Source organism: Lissotriton vulgaris, chromosome 5, assembly GCF_964263255.1.
Source record: "Lissotriton vulgaris chromosome 5, aLisVul1.2, whole genome shotgun sequence".
NCBI classification, from domain to species: Eukaryota; Metazoa; Chordata; class Amphibia; order Caudata; family Salamandridae; genus Lissotriton; species Lissotriton vulgaris.
In genome coordinates this window covers 1,674,653,617-1,674,677,629 of record NC_141693.1, presented here as the reverse complement: position 1 = coordinate 1,674,677,629, position 24,013 = coordinate 1,674,653,617, and the positions used below count along the sequence as shown (strand labels likewise).

The window sequence follows — 24,013 nt, the reverse complement described above, 5'->3', positions numbered from 1 at the left end:
TATTTATTTTGTGGTTCCGCCTTTCTGATATCATTGTCCTTCTTTTCTTTCTGATCAGCGTTCGTCAAGCATATCATGTCTGGTTGAAGCAGCAACACGCGCCCTCCAGAGTAAGCAGATTACACTTTTGAATTTGTAACGGAATGCCTGGTGTCGAAAGTTCAAATGACGTTGGTAGGACATTATGTTATATTTCGAATAGATGAGTCCCAGGTCCACACTGGTGAGATGTTCCTGAGTTTTGAACAGCAGATCTCTGTGCTTTGATGCTACCTGTGAAAGTCAGTCAAGTCTCAGGAGTCAGGACCGATCAGAACATGTATTCCTTAATTCTGTCTATTTTCCACAGACGGGCTTCAACAATGAAACTCAAAGAGGTCATAGAAAACCTAGGAGTGTCACTGGTGCTGCTTCTCGAGTTGGTGGTTGGCTCAAAGCCTTCTAACAGTCTTACAGAACCTACTCATTTTAGCACAGTGGTTCACACCCAACTCGAACACAATTGCTGTTAGTTTTTGGTCACCTGAATCTTCCGGTTTTAAGTGATTTAAAAACTCCTTAAGAAAACACACTTTAAATTGTAGTTGTTTGCCACCAGTGAGAGCAGATAGGCTATGATGCTATTAAGCAAAGCCTTAGTCATACCCCCTTAACAGCTAAACCAGGGTCTGTGGTGCTCTTCTGGGCACTGTGGAGATATGCAGACTGTAGCAGTAAACTAACAGAAGACCTCCCCTCCAATCCAGCCTCACTACCCAACAATGAAATGCCAACTAACATCCTCAAAATGCTGATTGGAGTTTCAAAACCCATTGTAGCCGATGAGTTGTCATAATCTTATCTAAAGAATACCACGCTAGAGATGGGAAGGACATGTGGTTAGTGAAGAAGTAAATGGATTAGACTTCAGCAGGGTCACAGGTTTGGGTGGAGTGAGGTGCATCCAGCAGGCTCCACCATCTTTACTGTTGTGAGATGCTGTATGGGTAGATGTGGAGACAGAGGAAAGTGCCCTGAGCCTGTCATGACTTTATTAATGCCAAAAATAGGCAGGATTTTGGTAATCCTTTGGCATGCCGAAGTCATACCCATGACACATTCCTGTCATGCCCACTGCAGTTTGTGGAGATTTTCCAAATGTTGCACCCTTTAAAGGTCACTAAACCAGTGAAGATGGCGATCATTTGGCCTGTAAGAATGTCAGGTGCACAGAAGAAGAGGAGACATGGAGAGAGCCCAGTTTCAGGATGCATGGGTGGTGTTGTCCAGCCCCTGGAAAGAGTCAAGATCACTGGCTCTTTCCTGTAGGCACTTTCATTCTTTCAGTGTGCACACCTGATAGCATATCTGCCAGTGTTCAAGTGGCCTGTGGTGTAGCAGGCTGCCAGCCAGCCTAAAATGGAGTGGTGCAGATTACCATAGTAACAAGGTTGACAAAGTGAGAAAATGTTACACTCAGTTCCATGCCAGCTCCGAAGTCCTGAACCTTGTTCCACATAGGCACTTTGGAGACTACCGACCACTTGCATTGGTATCTCCAGCAATTTGTGCTCTGGCAAGAAAAACGGTATTTGTATTGGAAATGTGCCTATGCTAAGACAAAGTGGAGCTATGCACTACTTTGCGTCAAGGGGGCATTCCATGAGTCTATGGGGGTTCTCATGCAACCACCCATGTGTTTGACTCAAATCAAACAGAACAAGATGATGGACAAAGTGCTGAAACCTTTCAAATACTTACCCCCAGTCACAGATCTGGGTTAAATCCATTGTTTTTTTGCTCACCATGCTCCCCCTACCCCAGTTTGGACCCAGCCATATGCAAATCATTCTTGACCCTGCTCCTCATAGGAACAGTCCAGCCCAAACTGCCAGGCCAGTTTCAGCACTCCGTCCATCATCTTGTTGAGTTTGACTAAAATCCTCATCTACTAACATTGATAGACACGGATTTGCACCAAGAGCATACTCCTCCTTAAGGCAGGCGTAAAGTTTGGGAAACGTTTCCTTTTCTCAAAACTTTTCAAACTTTGCATGTGCACAGCACACTACAAAGCACACTACAAAGTCAGAAAGTAATAAAGCATAGTTGTTGTACTAGACTAGAACAACTAGTAACAGTTGTTGTAGGAGAAGAAGCCCCTTCCACTACAAAACCTTTGCTACAGAAGATGCATACCATTGCCCTATGTTGCAGGGGTGTGTGTTGGCGCATGGCAGACAAAAGTACACCAGTGCTGGGGAAGAGAAAAACAGCACCATATCTTAGTAGATATAGTATTCTTTTTTATCTCTCACCAGTTGACGCAATGCAGCAACAAAAGTTTCTTAAAACATCTGCTCCTTAAAGTGCAAGGACCCTAAGATATTGAACTTATCATGTGTTCGTGATTCTCCTGGTGTGAGGCCGGAAACAGCAGTGATATGCTTGTAAACACTTTAAACCTTTTACAGTGTCTCCCCCCAATTTTTAATTGGTTAATTAGCCAAACTAACCTTAAATAATAGATACCAAACAAATACCATAAAAGGGCTTTACATTGAGGCATTCCAAATCAGTTTCACTTAGATGCCACTTGGTGGTGAAACAAATCTTTTATTTATGGCGAGCAGTTACTCCCAGAATCCGTTTCTGATATTTCAAGACCAGTTAAACTGCAGTCACATGCTGGACTAACATAGAAGGTCACATCCCGTCTTTAACATCAGTCTGTCTCTGCTATAGATACATATCATCTTTATAATAAGGGTTATCCAATCCTGCCATGGAGCCAGTGTGATGAGAACATTAGTCTAGCCTATTACTACTTTCTCTGACCACACTCCTAAGAGGCATCCTTCATTCCTCTTTCATGCACACTTCATACCTAATGCTGTCAGTAATGGTGACTCAACAGCCTGAGGTACTGTTACCCTCCGAGTGTCTAAGTCACACACACACGCACGCTTGCCAGCGCACACACACAAACACACACACACATGCACGTGCACACACACACACACACACATCTAGGGGGTCATTAGGATGACGGGGGGACTTTGTCCACCCGCCATCCTGTCAGAATTCGGGACCGCCCGCCATAAGGGCGGGGGTCCCGTGGGAGGTATTAGGATGTGCCCGCCACAGTGGCGGGCACATCCTGCATTTTTAGCATTGTGGCGGGCAGTGCTCTCTGCATCGCCCACCACAATGCTAAAAATGCATTTCAGCATTTGCATTTACAAAGCGGCAGGCACCGCAGGGTGCCTGGCGCTTTGTTAATGCAAATGAAGGGGGGTACCACAGGTAACCCTTGTGTGAACCCCCACCTGTACTTCACTCTGGGGGCCCACAGGGGGCCCCCAGAGTGAAGACCGCATGCCTCTCCGTGGAGGCATCGCGGCCGCGGAAAGGCACCTAACAACAACCTTCATAATATGGCTGGCGATGTCTGATAGACACCGCCACCATATTATTCCTTTTACGCCCCGGCCGCAAGGCGACCGGGGCGGAAAAGCGGCGGACGGTCTTTCCGTCCACCGAGGTCCCCCCTGCCATACTAATATGGCGGAGGGGAAAACTAGTGTGGATGTCGGGCGGATTGCCCCTGCCATGCTGGCGGTGGCTACCGCCAGCCTGGCGGGGGCAATCCGCCTGACATCATAATGGGCCCCCTAGTGTGTTGAGTCATTCTCTCAAGCATGCAAGGCAGACTTGGGTTGCAACAATGTACTTCTGAAAGCTGCACTGGCCATGGTTCTTCCATTTTATAAAGAGGAAGACCTCAGGCTAGCTCTATCGAAGGAGCCAGGGGGACTTGTTAGATGGACCCCTGATAGCACTGGATTCAAATCAGCACCTCAATGAAGAAGCCTGTCATCTGTCCTGTAAAGGGAAGTGCCTTTGCCAAGGAATTAGTGCATGCCAGGTGGCGCAGCCTGCAGGGGGGCGGTACAGTGCAGTTACTGGTTTCCGTAGACTGCTGCTGGGCCTGCTAAATAGAATGCTTCCTTAGTATCACAAGTACTTATACTATTGATAGGGATGGGATACCTAGTCACATTAAGCCCTATCACACACAGACTTGACCACCAATGCACGCTAGTTTTTTCTAGCATATGCTAGTGCATTCCATTGATCACTCATTTCTTGAAGCCAGGTTTGTGCTGAATGAAGTCCCCAAATAAAAATACGAATATTCTATCATATTCTAAAATTCTAATGCCTTCAGGATAATGCTCAACATTACACCAGCTAGACTGCTATCTATTGCCAGACTTTCATTACTGAATTTACTCTCAAGGTGCAGTCAAACATGGCTACCACAAGCCATCTCTGAGTCTCAGGACATTGGAATGTTTTGGCAGTGATGGTGCACCTGCACCCTTCATTTGTATAATATGTTTTTCCCAGTACGGACCTGAGCAGGGACATAAAGTAGGCCCTTGAGGCGCAGATGGTGGGGCCTAAACCATTCAGAGGGGCCCTATTCCACTCAAGGCCAGTAAATATCTGTGAGGTATGGCAGACTCAGGGATCTCTCTTCACATTCTGCAGGAGGATGGATGATGGGCCATCATATGCCGTTGGACCTGAGAACCCAGCAAAAGCTGTTTTGGTTACTGAATTACATACTACAATTGTAATAATAATAATATTGCAGTGAAAGTTGGGGAACATATTTCATTTGTTTTAGTAAGTGAACACAGCGCTTTGCAAGGAACTATAGTTGGTCACTCAGCCACAATTTAATTTAAACAAATAAAATTGACAGTGTGTCCAGGGAAAGTATTCACTATATTGGTGGGGTAAGAGTGCATCCTAGAAGGTTACTTTCACTTAAACAAATTAGTTATCTTTTGATTAGAATGACAGATTCCTGATTTCGTCACTATGGTGTACATTTATTTTTCAGATCAATGTGGATTTCCTGAAAAAATACACACTTTCCGCCTGCCAAATTGATATTTTGCAGAAAGGGGCCTTGTGAAGCAGCTTGGAACTGTCCGGTGTCCCAGACGTAACAAACCATATCATTGTAGCTGATGAGTACAAGTGGTGAGGCAGTCCACAGTCTTTCATCCAGGATCCTATTGGCTTCTATCTTTACAAGGACTGACGTTTGCCCTGAGCTTCCATTGTCTAATGTATTGTTAATTTATTTTTCCTTTGGCGTTTCACCTAATAAATTTCACAATAAAAGCTGCGTTAATTGCTTCTTTTCAAGAAATTACTGAAAGAGCTGGTGGCAACAGTCGTGGTCCTTTTTAACTACACATGTTAAGTGTTCACACGCATAGCGAGTTAGAACGGGTTCAAGCTTTGAACTAGACACCCTCCCAAATGAGGCATGTGTTAACAGCCCAATGAGGAACGTTCAAGATTTGTGATCCATCATCCCTTATATTAATAGGAAGGAATTGGGGAAGAATCATGTTATCAGAAATGATGTCTCGGGAGTACAGATTCTGTAATAATGGGTGTCCAAATCTTGATTGCCGATTGGCTTTTCCATGGTTTGCCTTGGGATTTTATGGCCGCCCATCATCGATATTTCTAAAGTTTAAAATACTTTCTTTAATCCAGTGTATAAAGTGAAAGAAATATAACATAATTTAATAATAATGAATCACCAATTAACATGCTGTATTAAAAACCTAAGAAACAACCATTAAAGTCTTTGTTGTTTTATGAGGAAGGAAGGGAAAGAAGGAAGGGGAACAGGGGAATAAACAAAAAAAAGAAGAAAAGGTAACATCACATATTATATCATAAACATAATGGCAAAGAATAACACAATTTTCGTCTAAAATTTACCCTGTCAAACTGAACAGTAACTCTATACAAAAAGCAACAAAATAACAATTGAATATAAAATAAGGACAGAGAGAAAATAATCAAGGAGGATAGAAGTTTTCAGACAATATGGGTACAGTGCTGGAAATATCACTCAACTTGGTTAAGAAATACAGTAAGAGGTAACAATAACAGTTGCACATTATGAGAAGATAAATATTGCAAAGTATACATACTGTCTAACTTATGATGAGAACCTACAAAAACCCAACATACCTTATATGATAACCTAGATGACATTTTCCAATATACTGAAAAACAAGTGCTAATAAAAATATCTAACAATTTATCTTTAGGAAATGATGGAATAAAAGAACTGGTTAATGTTCCTAAAAAATATAAAGAATATTAAAAGAGAAACTCAAATTAAAAATCGTTTTGATTCAAGACCATACCTTGTGCCAGAAAGAAAGTGCATTTGGGCAATGAAACAATATATGTACAAAATCTGCTGCAGAAAACTGGCAAGACCAACATTTAGCAGAAGAGTTTGAGGGGAATTTGGAGCATTGCAAAGGAGTGAAATAAAGCCAATGATAATTAAAAACTAAGAGTGTGTAACACTCGCAGACCTGAAAATGTTTTATATATATATGCCCGCACTTTATTCCAAAAAGGAATAGTCCAAGAAACCTCTAGATCCTTTTTTCCATAAGAGTTCAGACTTGGATTTGGTTTGAGAGGGATGTGGAAGGGAAATACATTCATAAAAGGCTGATGCTTTATGGCTTGTTTTCAGAAATTCAGTAAAACTGGAAGAAAAAGGAATTAATCTGGAGGAGTTCGGGCAGGAAAAATAAACATCAAGAACCACATTCATCAATGCCAAAAAATGCTTATGAAAAGATTCAGGATAATGAAACATAAGACAGAATTGAGGAAAAGAGATAGGAGAATCATAAAAAGTTGAGATACCCACCTAAGACCCTTATCCTCCAAGTACGCCGAAAACAGGTCTATTATTAATCTCAGTAAGGGAATTATACCATATTGGCATTTTCTAAAACAAAAACGTAGTCAGAGTAAGTGAAAGAAATGTAGATCCAAGTATCGAAACAGTATTCTGTAAAAGAGGAGAATGAGGAAATGAATTAGTAGAAGATAGAGATTTGCACTTCTTTAGACATAAAGGGAAGAAGAAAAGCTTTTTCAATATCTAGCCATAATGGAGAGAAGGACAATGACAAATCCTGAGTCCAAAAGGCTGATTGACGTAAAGCAAAGGCTCTATGATAACCATAAAAATGTGGAAAATTAACTCCTGCCCGCCAATTTTGACTTGTAAAGTAACTAAAGCTGTTCTGGGCCTTTTATTTTTCCACAGAAATTTAAGAAGCAATGAATTAATTAAAATATATATATATATATATTTGGGAATCTGAACGAACAATATAGAAAGGAGATATAACAATAAAGGGGAAATCACAATTTTAAGAGAATCCAAAGGACCCCACCAAGATAAAAAGAAAGTATTCCAAGAGGAAAGAATATTATCAATCTTGATATGAAGTTATTTAAAGTTAATTCTGATAGTATCTAGAATAGAATTGGTAAACCAAACACCTAAATATTGGATTTTAGCAGATGTAGACCACGGATAGCCAGTAATAGAATAAGAAATTATATTAACTAAGCGGAAGAACCTCTGTTTTGTCCTTATTAATTTTATATCCAGAAACATTCTAAAAACAAAGAAATTTCATGTAAAAGAGGAGGCAAGGAACATTGAGAAGAAGAAATAAATAGAAGAATATCATCTGCATAAGCAGCAAATCTCAGATGGCGGTCACCATAAGAAAAGCCAGGAATAGAATAATTAAGACGAATCCGAGAGAGAAAGGGTTCAAGAGCTAAAACAAATAATAAAAGAAAAAGTGGGCAACGTAGCCTTACTCCAATATAAAGTGGAAAATATGAGGCTAACAACTCATTCACCAGTATGGATGCTCAGTGGTCATGATATAAAAGGGAAATAAGTGCAATAAATTTAAGGCCAAATCCATGCCATGTAAGGAATGAAACAAAAACTCCAAATTAATTAAATTAAATGCCTTTTCAGCATCTATTATAATTGCAGCAAGGGAAGATTTAAATGAAGGTGCTTTGCTTAAGACATTAAGCAATAATCTTGCATTATCAGATATGTTTCCCTTTAACAAACCCTGATTGCTCTTTCCCTATGAGATGAAGAAGAAAAGATTTTTAAACGAAGAGCTAAGACCGGTATACAACGTTTACAACGAAGTTTTTACCACACACTACCACTACAACGCAGGCATTACCACGCATACCATTACAACGCATTGCGCTGGGGGGCGCTCTAGGATAGGGAATAAGTATAATTTTATATCCAACACCTTCCCTAGTGTCCACGGGGATTGGAGTTGGAATATAAAATTATACTTACCACTATCCAGCACCTCTAAGCGCTATGCGTTGTAACAGTATGCGTTGTAAATACCGCGTTGTAATGGTATGCGTGGTAAAAGTATGCGTTGTAACGTCATACATCCCCTAAGACCTAAGCAAAAATGTTAGAGTCAACATTCAACAAAGAGGTAGGTCGATAATTTTTACATTGTTAAGGCTCTTTACCATGCTTGTGAGTAAGACAAATTATGGCACCTTGGAAGGTACCAGAAGTGGAAGAGGACACTATGAAATGATGAAACAAACAATATAAATAAGGAAGGAGAATATTGGAGAAGTGAAGATAAAACTCTACTTTCTTCAGAAGTAAGGTCATTTTCTAAGGAGTCAAAATCCAGATTTCGGAGGATAGGATGAAGAATCAGATCTAAATAATCTACAATTGCTGAGGAATTAGAAGCTGATTCAGGGGTATAAAGAGATTTATAAATTCCTATAAAATAACCTGATGTTTAGTAGTGTCTCTTCTTTTTTCCTTTAAGATAATTCGCCAATACTTTGCCAGCTGTATTCTGCCCACCATAACACCGTGCATTAGTCTTTAGAAGGATAGAATCAGCTTCCTCAGTAGAAATGGTATCAAATTGCAGTTTGGCTTGAAGTAAAGTTCGAAGATCGGAAGACAATTTGCAAGTGAAATATTTATTTTCCGATGACTTAATTGCAGAGAACTACCTAGTATGTTCTCTTAAGTGACTCTTCTTTTTCTTGGATACATAATTTAAAATACAATCTCGTTCTGAGACTTCGAACGTATCCCAGAGTAAAGAAGGAGAAACATCCATGACATCATTAAACAAAAGAAAATCAGAGGCAACAGAAATAAACGCATTTGAAAACTGAGCATCCTCTAGAAAGAATTATTAAATCGCCATCTATGCGAAGGGGAACGAGAGGGAACCACATCCAAGTCTGTAATAACCATAGCATGATCAGAAAGCACAATTGGAGTTAAATGAGACTGTATAATATATTGTGCAAGTGATTTAGAAAGAAATATGTGGTCTAATCTTGAAAGCGTACCATTGGAAGTTGAATAAAAGGTATAATCTCGGGCCTTAGGGTTAGACAATCTCCAGAAATCTACCACGGCTCCTTTAGAAATAGCAGAATGAAATTGCTTGTACATTTTACTTGGCACAAATTGAACCGAAGATTATCTATCTAAAAACTGGTCCATAATTCGATTGCAAGCCCGTTCCTAGGATAAAATATATATGTATCATGAAATTGTGTAAATTTCTGTGCACTGGAGGGACAAAAAGTAAAATCTGATTGCGTAGGTGCATAAACATTCATTATAGTAAGAGAAACATTGTCTATAATAAGATTCACAATTATCCATCTTCCCATATCATGAATTTCTTGAGACATCATATTAACCTTGAGGAATCATTTGCACAATATGACAACTCCATTCTTTTTATTCAGCTAAGAGGAAACAAACACCAGACCCACCCAATCCTGCTTACATTTTTAGGCTTAAGAATAAACAAGGTGGGTTTCCTGAGGAAGAACCAAATAAGGATTTGATTTACCTAGCTGACTTAGTACTCTCTGTTTACAGGATTAAGAGATCCTTTAATATTCCAGAATATTACTCAGAATTATTCACAATAAAGAGATAATAATCGTTTAAGAGCCGTAAGGCATACAAGAAAAAGCCAACAGTGTAAGAAAGGAAAAGCAGAAGGGAGGAGGGGAAAAGGGAGAGAAAAAATACAAGAGAAAGAAAAAGACAAGGAATGAAGGTAAAAAGGAAAGTCTGAAAAGGAGACAAGGAGCAAGAAGAAGAGACAATACATGTCCAAACAAAATGACTGAGAGGGCATACCTGAAAAGAGGAACAAAAAGGGAATGGATGACACACCAGAAACTATATACACTATCATTAGGGATGTTACAATGTCCAGACGAACAAGACGATTCTGTGAAAAGAAAAGAGGAATAATGTAACTAAATGACATTACAAAATATAACAATACGACAAAAAATAAAGAACAAGGAAAACGTAATAGAAGAGTTAAAGACCATATTGGAAGAATAGTTCAAATCAACGTTGAACCCATTGTGACCACAATAACCAACAAGCAAGATTCCAGAAAGAGGTAAGATCAACTAGACAAAACAATATTAAAGAAAAGATCAATATTGAGAAAGGCCACCAGTATCCATGGTAGCCGACGTATGAACTTGTATAAATCTTTTGAGCTCTGCTGGGTCTTCAAATACAGTAGTGTTGTTTAATACGTCACTTTAAAAATGCAGGGATGAAATAAACCGTATCTTGCACCTAACATCCTTAACGAAAGTTGGAAATTAAGGAATTCTTTTCTCCTGGCTGCAGTGGCAGCAGATACGTTCTGAGACAAAAAAATAACCTTATGACCCAACCAGGACACTTGCTTCTTAGCTTTAGTCGCAGCAAGAACCAAGAGCATATCTGTAAATTGTGAAAGCATAGGATGACCTCTCTTGGTTTCGTAAATGACATAGAAGAAGCAAGACGAGGACCTAACCTATGCACTCTCTAGATGTTGAGTGAAGTGGAAGATGGTATATCCAATAGTTTTGGAAGAAGGAAAGTAAAGTAGGAAACAGGATCATCCCTTTCAAGTGCCCCAGGAAGACCATAAATAATAATAATAATAATAATAATACTGATATTTATAAAGCGCGAACAGCTACCTCGCAAGGAGGTGTCCGGGCGCTAGGTGAGCAGCTAGATGAAAAGAAAAAGGCGAAGGGTGGTTTAGATTTTTTGAGAGAAGAGCCAAGTCTTTAATTGCTTCCTAAACCCAGATTCTGAGGCTGCGGACTGGATAGCGGGCGGTAAAGCATTCCACAGTTTCACCGTTGCAGCAGAGAAGGTCCTGCCCCCAAGTTTTGCCTTCCGAACTCGTGGGGCCCGCAGTTGAAGTAAAGCATTCGAGCGCAAGGGCCTCGCCTGGTGGTAACGGGGAAGTCTCTGTTTTAGATAGCTAGGGCAGGTGCCCCGTAGTGCCCTGAAGGCCAGGGTCAATGCTTTAAATTTAATGCTGCTTGCCACTGGAAGCCAGTGCAGGCTGCGCAGATGCGTAGAGACATGATGTTTAAAAGGAATGTGTTTGATCAGCCTCTCAGCCGCATTCTGCATGGTCTGTAGCCGTTTAATCAAATATTTTGGTAGGCCAAGGTAGAGGCCATTCACATAGTCCAGCCTTGATGTAACAGTCGCATGGACTACTGCTTTTTGGCAATGTTCCTGAAGTAGCGAAAGAAACTCGCGGAGCTTCCTGAGTTTATTTAGGCACCCTGCAGAAACCTGCTGGATGTGGGAAGAGAAGGAAAGGCTATCATCCCATCTCACCCCCAGGTTTTTTGCATTACTGCTCGGTAGCGGCGGAGGGCCCATTTCTGATGGCCACCACAGGTCCGGTGGGGGCTGTAAACCCTTACCAAAAAAGACCACCTCAGTTTTGCCATTGTTCAGTTTTAGTTTGTTGGTATTCATCCAAATAGCAACATCACGGAGGCAGCCCTTAAACTTGCTAAATGCTGCCACGGACACTTCTGAGTAAGAGAAGACAGCTGTGTGTCGTCTGCGTACGAAATCGCCGTGACCCCCATTTGGCAATCAAGGTGAAGAGTGGCGCTAAGTAAACATTAAAAAGTTGGGAACTAAGTGCCGACCCCAGGGGGACCCCACACCAGAGACGTTTCTGCCTAGAGGAGAAGGGGCCTAAGGCAACTTTCTGGGTGCGGTCGGTCAAATATGAATGAAGCCAAGCCAGTGCTTTATCCTTCAGACCGATATCCTCTAATCTATGCAGAAGTCTGCCGTGGTCTACGGTACCGAACGCGGCAGATAGATCCAGGAGCACCAGCATAGCCGATTCACCCGCATCTAAAGACCACCTAATTGACTCAGCCACCTCGATGAGGGCGGTCTCGGTGCTGAAGCCTGATCTAAAACCAGATTGAGATTCGTGCAGAATACTATTTTCCTCAATGAAGCCATTCAGTAGACGTTGTATCAATTTTTCAAGCATTTTTCCTGGGGCTGCTAGTAGAGAGATTGGCCGGAGATTACTAAGGTCATCAGGGGCACCATTAGGTTTTTTTAGGGGAAGAAGTGTGGCGTGTTTCCAGCAATCGGGAAACACCCCTGACGCAATGGACATATTCCAGATGTGTAAGAGCATTTTTCCAATTGAGCCTGACATCATATTCCATAGCTTCGGAGGGCAGGGATCATCCGGGTCCCCTGATTTACATTTTTTAATTTCCTCCTGTGCCTCAATAGATGAAATAGAGTGGAACTGAGCTAGTGTCGGGGCGGATACGCTAACCTCATCCTCATCCACCAGTACTGTGGGGCCAGGAGCAGTGAAGAAATCATACACTTTTTAAATCTTATTGTCAAAGAAAACCGAGATAACTTCGCAGAGTTTCTCTGACAGGGTGACTTCTGTCTCAATGACTCTTGGCTTAAAAAAGGATTGGACAATTTTAAAAACTTCTTTGCTCGAATGCTCGGCTTTCTGGTTAGAAGTAGCAATGAAAAGTTTTTTTGCCTTTTTTATCGATTTATGAAGTTTGTAGAGGGCTTTTTTATAGCAAATCTTGGCAGACTCATAGTAATTTACCCGCCATATACGCTACAGTTTCTTGCAGTTTCTCTTTTCTGCCATTAACTCTATTGAGAACCAGGGGGCAGAAGGTGATTCTCTACGTGACATAGAAAGTTTTGCTAGGGCGATGGCATCCACCGTTTTTTCTATCCATTGATTCAACGCCACCGCATCTATATTAGAGTCTGTAATCAGAGCTGGGGGATCAGTTGCCAGGGCAGGGCCTAGGATGTCTGCTGATAAGTTCTTCCATTGCCTCCGCATGAAAGAACGTCTGCCATTGGCTTCGATACAAGAGGGCAGTTTAATTACAAAGGAGATCAGAAAATGATCGGACCAAGGCAATGGCTGCGGGGTATCTGCTATCGTTGCCTGAATATTAGAGAAGACCAAATCAAGCGTATGACCATCCTTGTGCGTGGGACCAGTAATAATTTGTGATAAATTGGCTGCTCGCAGAGTTGTCATTAGCTGAGCAACCTGAGGGCAGCTGGGCCTATCTACATGAACATTAAAATCACCCACTACTATATAGTGAGGGTAAGCTAGAGAACTTTGGACAATAAAGTCCAGGAGTTCACATGAACTGCCAGGAGTGCAATCCGGGGGTCTATACAGAGGTTGTTCCACCAATTCCTGTTTTCCAAATCTTCTGTATGCTTTTTAAGCTGAGCAACCTCTGTTTCCAAACAAAGGATATTAGGTGTTTCATCATTTAAGTTTACCACCTGCTCTTCCACCAAAGAAACACGATCGCAACCCCCGAATTTCTTCCAGCAATAATTCCAAAGAAATCGAAGATGAAGATTTTTCAAGCAAAGGAGGGTCTTGTTTTAACCTCTGAGTAGCTGAAGCGGGTGACTGAGTTTTACTGGAGGAGTACTGCATGGAGGTGGCACGTGGAGCAGTAGGAGTGGCTATCTCTCCAGAGGGAGTGAGCTGTGCCAACAGTATAGAGTCTGCAATTGAACTACTATTGGGGAGAGCTGTAGACTTCGTTTTAGATGAAAAGACAAACTGCAGCATTTTGTATCTGCCCATAAAGGAAGCATTTAAAAAACACAAAGGCAGCCAGCACCATATATCAGCAACCAGGCCTCCAGAGAATATTCCCATGTGCCAAGTGATAAGGTGCCAGAAAAATGCAAGCACAATATCATATAAATAAAGGAAAAACCCTTAAAGACATAGGAGTAGAATATCATGTGTTATGAAGCGGCCAAAATAAGAAAGAAAGAAAAAAAGGGGGGAAAGGGTGCCAGTAAATTCACACCACATCCTTTATGCAAAAAGCAAAAGACTAGAACCTTACAAGATGGTGGCCTTTTCTGAGGGAACAGCTGCGACGGCAATGTCAAGCTTGCTATTGCTTGGTGTTTAAAGGCAAGCAAGAGGGGAGCATCCCGCCATCTTCCACCCACTCCTCCTACAAGGACAACCGTCCACACAGCTTCAGGAACACCAAAAGGTCCTTAGGCTGTTGTTCAACGCTGAAGCCACTCTCCCAATCATCATCCACATTTCTGACCCAACTTTGCTCACACTATACAAATCCTAGTCTTTGAAGTGTTGAGTAGTAAGAGATGTATTTCTCTTTAATGAAGGTCAGTGGTCAATAGCAGACATTAGTGTGAGCAAGGCAGGGGTAATTTGTTATTTATCAAACAGTCATTAATTTGTGACAATGGTTGGAATCAGAACTCGTTTTGGGAACCAAGACGTATTTTTTAATCCAGGGACTTTGACCCAGAGTAAGATAGAGAAAGGCAGAAAAGAGAGAAAGAAGGAAGAAAAAGACAGCAAAATAGTAACAAAGGGCGAAGACAAAGATAGAGAAGGAACTACAAGAGTGAGCTAGAGAACTGAAGTGCAGGCTGGTGGAAGAAAGAGGTATGAGGCAGAATCAAGACTATACACGTTTGGTATTCAGCAGCTTTTGCAACGTCAGATTTGAAAGAAAAACCTTGGGGTCATGCACTTATCTTTTTTTCTTACAAGCCTGTTAGCTTGAAAACTCCACATTCTCAGAAGTGTAGGTAGCAGAGTATACCTATGTTCAACACTGTAATGCCTGCGTACCCCCCGCCGCCCCTCCCCTCAGCGCCTTGAGACCCTCATGGGTGTGTAACAAGCTAACAATTCCCTAATTGATTGATATGTAAGAGCAGTCTTTAGGAGGTTGTCCTGTCCTCTTTTTTATACTCGAACTGAAGATACCCAAAGCAAACCATATGAACATAAACTAAGAGTTGACTAAGCAAGAGAAAATCCTAGCCTCTATCAACCTCTTCCTTTGCAACTAAATTTTAATTTTTAAATAAAACAGTGCAGTTGTGGCAATCAGTGCAATTATACATCAAATTTCATATACAACAAAAAACAGCAAAGAAAAACAACGAAGTTAGATAATACAACAGAATCTACAATGTGATAGGGCAGAAAAATACATTAAAACATGTTTTAAAAAAGAGAGCATAGAGAAAACAGTTCATAGCACTACCGCACCTTACAGTAAACCCCTTAAACATAATGGGTATCCAAACTATTTTATCCATTCCTCGACCGGGGCTCAGATCTTAGAGGCCATCTTCCGCCTCTGCCCCACCTTTAATGTAAATACTGAGCATTCCAAATTATAGATAGCTAGCAACTTAGCTCTCCAATTTATAGATGTAGGTGCTTCAGGGGACAGCCATTGTGAGGTTAGACACAGCCGAATCATAGACATGGCGATAAACAGAAATGCAGAGACATACCACAAATTTCTAATTGCCACTGAGCCTTCAAAACCCATTATCACCATCTCTGAGGTCAATGTGCACGGGATATTAAGCGTAGAGTTAATAAAACGCTCAACATCGGATAGAAAGTCAGACAAGCTCGGGCAAGAATAAAGCATATGAATATAGCGTCAGCTGCATACAGCCTGCACCTTGCGCAGTGATCACCCTTTCTTTTTTTTTTTTAAGTTCAAGTTTATTGAAACCAAAACATAGAATAAAAACATAATACAGTACACTCAATCAATGAAAGGCATATGAAAAAGACAAAAATATAATTTGAGAAGTTACAATAAAACGGAATAATAAACACCTATATCTAAATCATGGAAAGGGAAACAATGAGGGGTAGAGAACAAAACAAAAAGTAAGCTAAATATGGCAAATTCGTAGAGTGAAACATTGTATGCAAATAGTTAAATGAAATAAATAGTATAAATAGAAAGCGAATAACAAATAATTATAAAACTAAGTAAATCGAAGGAAAAAGACAAACCAGAAAATCTAGTCGGTTTATGAACATCATCAGATGGATTTTGGTGAGTAACAATAGTAGCGGGAGGAGGGGAAGAGAGCTTGGAGAGGTAAGTAGTAAGAGGAATCCATAATAAATCCCTTTTTACAGCTAAGGAGATGGGGGTAACATAATTGGTATCAAGTCTATGATGGAAACAAATAGCATTCCACCAAGCTGAATAACTGATTTTTGTGGAGTCTTTTCAATTGGAGGTAATCAGGTGAAAGGCTATAGCCAAAAATAAATCAAACAACTTAAAGTGAGAAGGGGAACGAGACAAATCAGGAGATAAGGAGCCCAAAAGGACATTGGAGAGGGAGAAAGGGAGTGTGAAACCAAATATATTGTGCATGCGGGACAGTGATCACCCTTTCTACAGCCCCATTTCGCTATTCTTGCAGGCGTATAATAACGGTCGAACACTGCCATGTAACTTTGGGTCCGAAGGCTACCAGAGACCAGAACCTCACTGGCTAGCTCCAATACCGGCCTTAGATCAACCCCAGTCTTCCCAAATTTCCCTTCCCACTTAAGATTTTGTGCCTCCAAGTCATCCGGAAAGCTAGACAGTCTCTAATCTGGCTTTCTTTTGAATCAATTCAAATATGACTAGTTTATCTAATATTTAGGAAGTTCCACTAAGAAGTATAAAAATAAAACTTCTAACCTGAAGATATTTTAAAAAATCATGAATATTCAACTGAAATGTATCCCTCGGGGACGCAAAAGAAGATATTTGCCCACCCCCCACTAAATCCCCTATAACATGCAAACCGTGTGCCTGCCATCTAAACATAGTCTGATCCTGGAAAATAGAGGGTAGGAGTTGAGCAGCTTTAAATGGAGTATGTATGTTAACAGTGGGAATTGATAGTTTCCGCCAAATTTTCTGCCAAATTAGAAACATAGCTATAATCACCTTGAATCTAGTTCTCTTGAAGTAACTTGGCTCCAAATCCTCCACCAAAATGCCCTTAGCCACAGTGCCAAGACCAATCTCATAAATAGTAGGTTTATTGCATAGCGGCACCTCAACACTATCCCCCAATAGTGGAACTCCAAAAAATTGCACCATCACCGACCAGTAGTATAATAACAGATTGGGTACCGTCCAGCCGCCTCGATCCTGAAGAAGGCACATCCACTTAGCAGCCCTGCGGGAGCGGCGATACCCCCAAAGAAACCTATGACAAATCCTATCAGCCTTTGCCAAACTACTTTGTGAAAGTTCTAAAGGAATTGTCCTGAAAAGATACAAAACAGCACCAACATTTTAAGGACTCTGCAACGACCATAAAGGGAGAGATGTAGGTGATCTAGCCGTTCAAACTTGGTGTTTCCCCGTCCACTACTGGAAGAATGTTGAGAAGCGTGGCTCAGTGGTTAGAGGCGGCAGACCCGGAAGCTGAGATCGACCGTGGACCAGGGTTCGATTCCCCGCCTCGGCGGGTCTCGGGCTCAAAATTCCACGGACTCGACAATTCTCGCTCTGGTGCCTACTCAACTCACGGGGTCACACTCTGCGACTCTGGGCAATAGCTTGCTTAATCTCCACTACGGCCCCTCGCGGCGGGATGCCTGGCTTTCACCTTGTGGACACCCTGCCGTGGTTTCTCACAGGGGAATACCAGGACGGGTTCCCTAAGCAAGCGCCGGGACGCTTACGGGCAGCTGTGCGCTTTACAAGTCCAGCACATTTACATTTACATTACACGTCCAGCACATGTTCAAGTCCGGAATAGTTTCTACCGCCGCCGTGATCTTCACTCCCAGATACGTTGCTTCGCTGACAACTGGGGCCTCAGAATATAGCATATTTGGTGTTTGAACACCCTGAGTTTTTGCCACCTTTAGGGGCCGATTATGATCGCGGACGGACTTGCGTCCATCCGCGATCACTGAGGAGGAGGGGACGTCCGCATGGGCTGCGGAGTCCCCTCCTGTGCGATTAGGATGTGACCGCCACGCTGGCGGTCACATCCTCTATTTTTAACATTGCGGCGGGTGCGGCTTCAAGCTGCACCCACTGCAATGTTAAAAATGCAGTCATTGCATTTGTATGCAGAAAGAGGCAGGCACCTCGCGGTGCCTGCCGCTTTCTGCATACAAATGCAGGGGGGTACCATAGGTACCCCCCATGTGCACCCCCCACCCCCCCTTCACCTAGGGGGCCCGCAACGGGCCCCGCAGTGAAGTTGCACATGCTTTTCCACGGCGGAAAAGCCGCAGCGGAAAAGCATGTTTTGCATCCCATCCTAATCTGCCTGACGGTGTCTGAGAGACACCGTCACCAGATTAGAGCTTTTCCGCCGCGGTTGTAAGCCAGCCGCGGCGGAAAAGCTGCGGACGGAACCCAGGACCCACCAGCCATCCTAATGTGGCGGTGGGTCTTTGGTCAGTCCGCTGCGGTTTTTCCGCATCCTCTGGGCCGGCGGTGGCTTCCGCCGGCCCCGAGGATGCGGAAAAACCGAAATCCTAATGAGCCCCTTAGCTTGTACCCAGATACCGAGCTAAACTGTTCAGTAGAAGCCTTGAGTGCCTGAAATGCAGAAGAAACGTCTGATGTTAACAAGACGATATCGTCTGCATAGGCCAGGGCCCAGTACTCTGTATCATCAATCCTTATCAGTAATGTACTCAAGTGCCCTTCCATTTTGCTCAAGAACGGGTCGATGTATAGAGCAAAAAGCAAGGGTGAACAAGGACACCCTTGCTTAGTGCCCCTACTAATATTAAAATACCCTGACTCCTGGCCCGAAATGCGCAATTCTGCTTCTGGAGAGGCATACAGTGCCCGGATTGCCTGAATATATTCAGTGCTGAAGCCCTTCCACCGGAGTACGACCAACACGAACCCCCAGGAGACCCTGTCAAACACCTTCTCGGCTTCCAACAGGTTAACCCCTGGGGAGAGGCCATGACCTGGGCCCAATCCAGTAAAGCAATGACACGCCGGACAGGGTCCGCAGTGTCCCTACCCGGGATAAACCCACGTTGACGCAGGGATACCAAAGGAACAATCACCTCAGCCAACCTAGACGTTATAATTTTTTAGAATATTTTAGAATTGCTGTTAATAAGGGAAATTGGTCGAAAAGATGATGGACTCAACTCAGGCTTTACCTTTTTTTAAACAAAACAATTATAGTCTGACGCCACGAGTTACGAACTATACCTCTCTGTGCGGCCCAAAGAACCGTTAGAAGATCCTGTCGAATCTCCCCTAGAAATGTCTTATAAAACTCCAAAGGTACAGCATCTGGGCCAGTGGCCTTCCCATTGGCTAAGGATTTACCAGCTTGTTCATCCTCCTCCTATTAGATAGGGGCCGGTAATAATTTATTTGCAGGCATAATACCTTTGAAACACATCATTCACTCCCTCCTGAGTATCCTGAACCATCCAGTTTTTGACCTGAATTTTAGTGATACGACTGCACACTTTTCTGTAGGAGCCTCTTCGCCAGTACCCTGCCCGAGTTTTCCCCATATTCAAACATCATTGTGAGATATTGAAGGTACTTGGAGAAGAGGTCCTGCCCAAAAGACTCCTAGAGTTTGGACAATTTTATAGCAATGGCCTGCTGACACTCCTCTATGTTAAAGCCATTCTTAATTTTGGAAGTTAATTCTAGCTCTGCGACCCTAAGTTCCTCAATACAATGCTTCACCAGCTCTTGTCCTGCCTTCCAACGAAAGGAGGAAAAGCTCTAGGTCTCTCCACGAACTGCCGCCTACAGGGAATCCCAAACCATATGATCTAATGCGGTTCTCCTTTTGTATCGCTTTGTTCGCCCTAAGTTGGCAGGGTATGCTCAGACGTTAGTCCCTTGCTCACTTTGTCACTGGATTCAAGCTAGCCTGGCTGATGACCGCTGTAATGCCGGAAACCGGTCCCAGGAGGCTTCCTTCCGGTCCAGGGAAGACATGGCTTTGGCAGTTCGGGCTGGACGGTTCCCATGAGGCACAGGGTCAGACTGATTTGCATATAGCCATGTCTGAACTGGGGTGGCAGAGTGAGCTAAAGAATGGTGATGGATTAAACCCAGATCAGTTGACTGGGGGTGAGTGTTTGATTTGCTCAAACGCTCCGTCCATCATCCCCTTTTGCATCGCTTTGTTCGCCCTAAGTTGGCAGTATATGCTCAAACGTGAGTCCCTTGCTCACTTTGCCACTGGATTCAAGCTAGCCTGGCTGATGACGGCTGTAATGCCAGAAACCTGTCCCAGGATGCTTGTTTCCGGTCCAGGGAAGACATGGCTTTGGCAGTTCAGGCTGGACTGTTCCCATGAGGCACAGGGTCAGACTGATTTGCATATGGCCATGTCTGAACTGGGGTGGCAAGTGAGCTAAAGAATGGTGATGGATTAAACCCAGATCAGTTGACTGGGGGTGAATGTTTGATTTGCTCAAATGCTCTGTCTATCATCACCTTATGTATCGCTTTGTTCGCCCTAAGTTGGCAGGGTATGCTCAGACGTGAGTCCCTTGCTCACTTTGCCACTGGATTCAAGCTAGCCTGGCTGATGACGGCTGTAATGCCAGAAACCGGTCCCAGGATGCTTGTTTCCGGTCCAGGGAAGACATGGCTTTGGCAGTTCGGGCTGGACTGTTCCCAGGAGGCACAGGGTCAGACTGATTTGCTTATGGCCATGTCTGAACTGGGGTGGCGGGGTGAGCTAAAGAATGGTGATGGATTAAACCCACATTAGTTGACTGGGGGTGAGTGTTTGATTTGCTCAAACGCTCCGTCCATCATCCCTTTGGTATCGCTTTGTTCGCCCTAAGTTGGCAGGGTATGCTCAGACGTGAGTCCCTTGCTCACTTTGCCACTGGATTCAAGCTAGCCTGGCTGATGACGGCTGTAATGCCAGAAACCGGTCCCAGGATGCTTGTTTCCAGTCCAGGGAAGACATGGCTTTGGCAGTTCGGGCTGGACTGTTGCCATGAGGCACAGGGTCAGACTGATTTGCATATGGCCATGTCTGAACTGGGGTGGCAGAGTGAGCTAAAGAATGGTGATGGATTAAACCCAGATCCGTTGAGTGGGAGTGAGTGTTTGATTTGCTCAAACGCTCCATCCCTCATCACATTTTGTATCACTTTGTTTGGCCTAAGTTGGCAGGGTATGCTCAGACGTGAGTCCCTTGCTCACTTTGCCACTGGATTCAAGCTAGCCTGGCTGATGACGTCTATAATGCCAGAAACCGGTCCCAGGATGCTTGTTTCCGGTCCAGGGAAGACATGGCTTTGGCAGTTCGGGCTGGACTGTTCCCATGAGGCACAGGGTCCGACTGATTTGCATATGGCCATGTCTGAACTGGGGTGGCGGAGTGAGCTAAAGAATGATGATGGATTAAACCCAGATCAGTTGACTGGGGGTGAGTGCTTGATTTGCTCAAACGCTCCATCCATCATACCCTTTTGTATCGCTTTGTTCGCCCTAAGTTGGCAGGGTATGCTCAGACGTGAGTCCCTTGCTCACTTTGTCACTGGATTTACGCTAGCCTGGCTGATGACGGTTGTAATGCCAGAAACCGGTCCCAGGATGCTTGTTTCTGGTCCAGGGAAGACAAGGCTTTAGCAGTTTGGGCTGGACTGTTCCCATGAGGCACAAGGTCAGACTGATTTGCATATGGCCATGTCTGAACTGGGGTGGTGGAGTGAGCTAAAGAATGGTGATGGATTAAACCCAGATCAGTTGACTGGGGGTGAGTGTTTGATTTGCTCAAACGCTCCGTCCATCATCCCCTTTTGTATCGCTAAGAATTCAACTATCCATTTTTTCATCTGAGCCTGATAAGCCTCATCCAACAAAAGCTTCCTTTTAAAAGTCCACACCCTAGGAGCTCTGCTTAGACGAGACCAGGGACATTCTGAAATCAACAAATTATGATCCAATAGGACCCTGAGAGAAGCAGAAATAGAAGATGTTTCAGCCAACTGATCCAAAGCAAAAAAATAATCAAGCCGGATCAGTTTGTTGTGGGGAGCAGAATAGTATGTGTACCCATCATCCACTTTATTATGCCGATACCACAAATCAATCACAACATGTTCTTGTACTAAAGTCTGAAGTGCCTTAAACACTTTGGGTTTCCTACCAAAATAATTATGATCCCCTGCCAAGTTGAAATTACTAGATAAGTTAACATTCATATCCCCACAAACAAACAGTGGATAAGACCAGGTAGCTAATTCTACATTTAAATATTTAAATACTTCGGGTCGTCTGTATTTGGCCCATAGATAGTACATATAGTTAGGGGCCTCTTATTGACTAGTATTTCAGCTATGATCCATCTACCCATTCGGTCCTCTCGGACCTTTGTACAGACCCCGACTCCTCGCTTCAGTAAGATGGCCACACCTCTAATCATGGAGGTCTGTCTGGAAAAAGCTATTAGATCATACCCGGGCAGCTTCAGACACTCACGCCTCCCCCAGGGTATATGCGTCTCCTGTATACATAATACATGTAATTGCATAGTGTGTACGACTTTAGAGAATAATGCCCGCTTTTTAGCGTCGTTGAGACCACAAATGCTCCATGAACTTTACCCTGCCCTATCAATACCAAGAAAATCGTTTAATCTCTGCTGTACATTTTCCACATTTTTAGACATGAGAGCCGATATAAAACAATATTGATCGGATTTTAAAGCCACAACTGCCACAAATATCCAAAGACCTACTGTGATGTTCTCATAGTCAAAGGTCCCATGATTTAACATTCTGTGAGGAAATCTGCATCAAAAGTCATGTGATATCACTTTGAAAATAGGGGAAGAAGGTTAGAAGGCACAATATGTAATTCCCAATACCCATGGCATTTTGGAGCATAAACACCCATAAATATAAGGTGATGAGAGGGCAAAGCTCAGCAACGCAACAAAACCCAATCTGCCATGCTCGCTGGTCAAGGTGAATGGTGCCAGCATCGGCGTACTGTAAGAAATGGACTCAGTCAAGTAGGTAATCCCTAGAAAACGGAGTTAAACGCAGATTTATTAATCTACCCCGCTATTGCACAGCTGTTCCCCTGGGAGAGAAGTTTGAATTGGGGGCTCTTCAGCATTCATCTACGATCAATCAGGCGATCATACATTTGTCCAGAGATCTATATATATATTGAAGAATCCCAATTAGAGAGTGTGTCAATTCACTCAGGCTTCAACTTCTGGGATCAGGAAAATAAGACTGCGTCTCTGAGTTATGTGAAACAGCAGGGGCGGCTGGTCCATAGGGGCGCCGGGGCAGCGCCCCACAAAAGAAACTGCTCACTGCAGTTTGGGCAACAGGAATGTAAGCAGACGAATTGACAGCTTTCACAATTCGTCTGTTTACATTTCCGGACGGCCGGTGCTTCAGGGGTTAAAGTGCGCATGTCTCCTGCTCTCTCCTGCGCACTCAGGTGAGAGCAGGCTTCCAGAAGATGGTCTAACTGCGCATGTGAGTGAGGAGCGTTGCCCCTCACTCACATTCACACACCATTAGGATGCTGCGCATGCCCAGTATAGTGCATGCGTCTGTAGATAGGTTCCTGCCCGGGCGGTGATGCGTTTTGCGCAAAGTCGTCCCATGCCCTATCAAATGCCAGGATACGAGGAAACAAGGGTCCGCCGCCCGCAAACCCCCCCCCCCCTCCTAGCCACCCCCCCCCCCCCCACCCCCGTCGCATTCGGTCTCCTGCTTTGGCGCCGTTAGTATTTCCTGTTGAGCGTTGCAAAGGAGACGTGGGACCCAAGAAGATGCCTCATGCCTGGTAAGTTTAATTCATTGCATTAAAATGTAACCCACCCCTCTCCGCGCGGTTACCCCCTTTCCCCCCAGCCCCC

At 43.4% G+C, this 24,013-nt stretch overlaps 1 protein-coding gene across 3 annotated transcripts in view; it reads left to right on the top strand.

Annotated features, from left to right (window-relative positions):
* Positions 1-5,185, top strand: part of LOC147716932 (myosin light chain 4-like) — a 36,010-nt gene extending 30,825 nt beyond the window's left edge. For all 3 annotated transcript variants that reach the window (XM_086923802.1, XM_086923801.1, XM_086923800.1), the window contains exons 7-8: positions 59-110; positions 4,895-5,185. In XM_086923802.1, coding sequence (XP_086779928.1) covers positions 59-87 — 29 coding nt within the window. In that variant the 3' untranslated portion in view covers positions 88-110; positions 4,895-5,185. The remainder of the gene's footprint in view (positions 1-58; positions 111-4,894) is intronic.
* Positions 5,186-24,013: the final 18,828 nt, after the last annotated feature.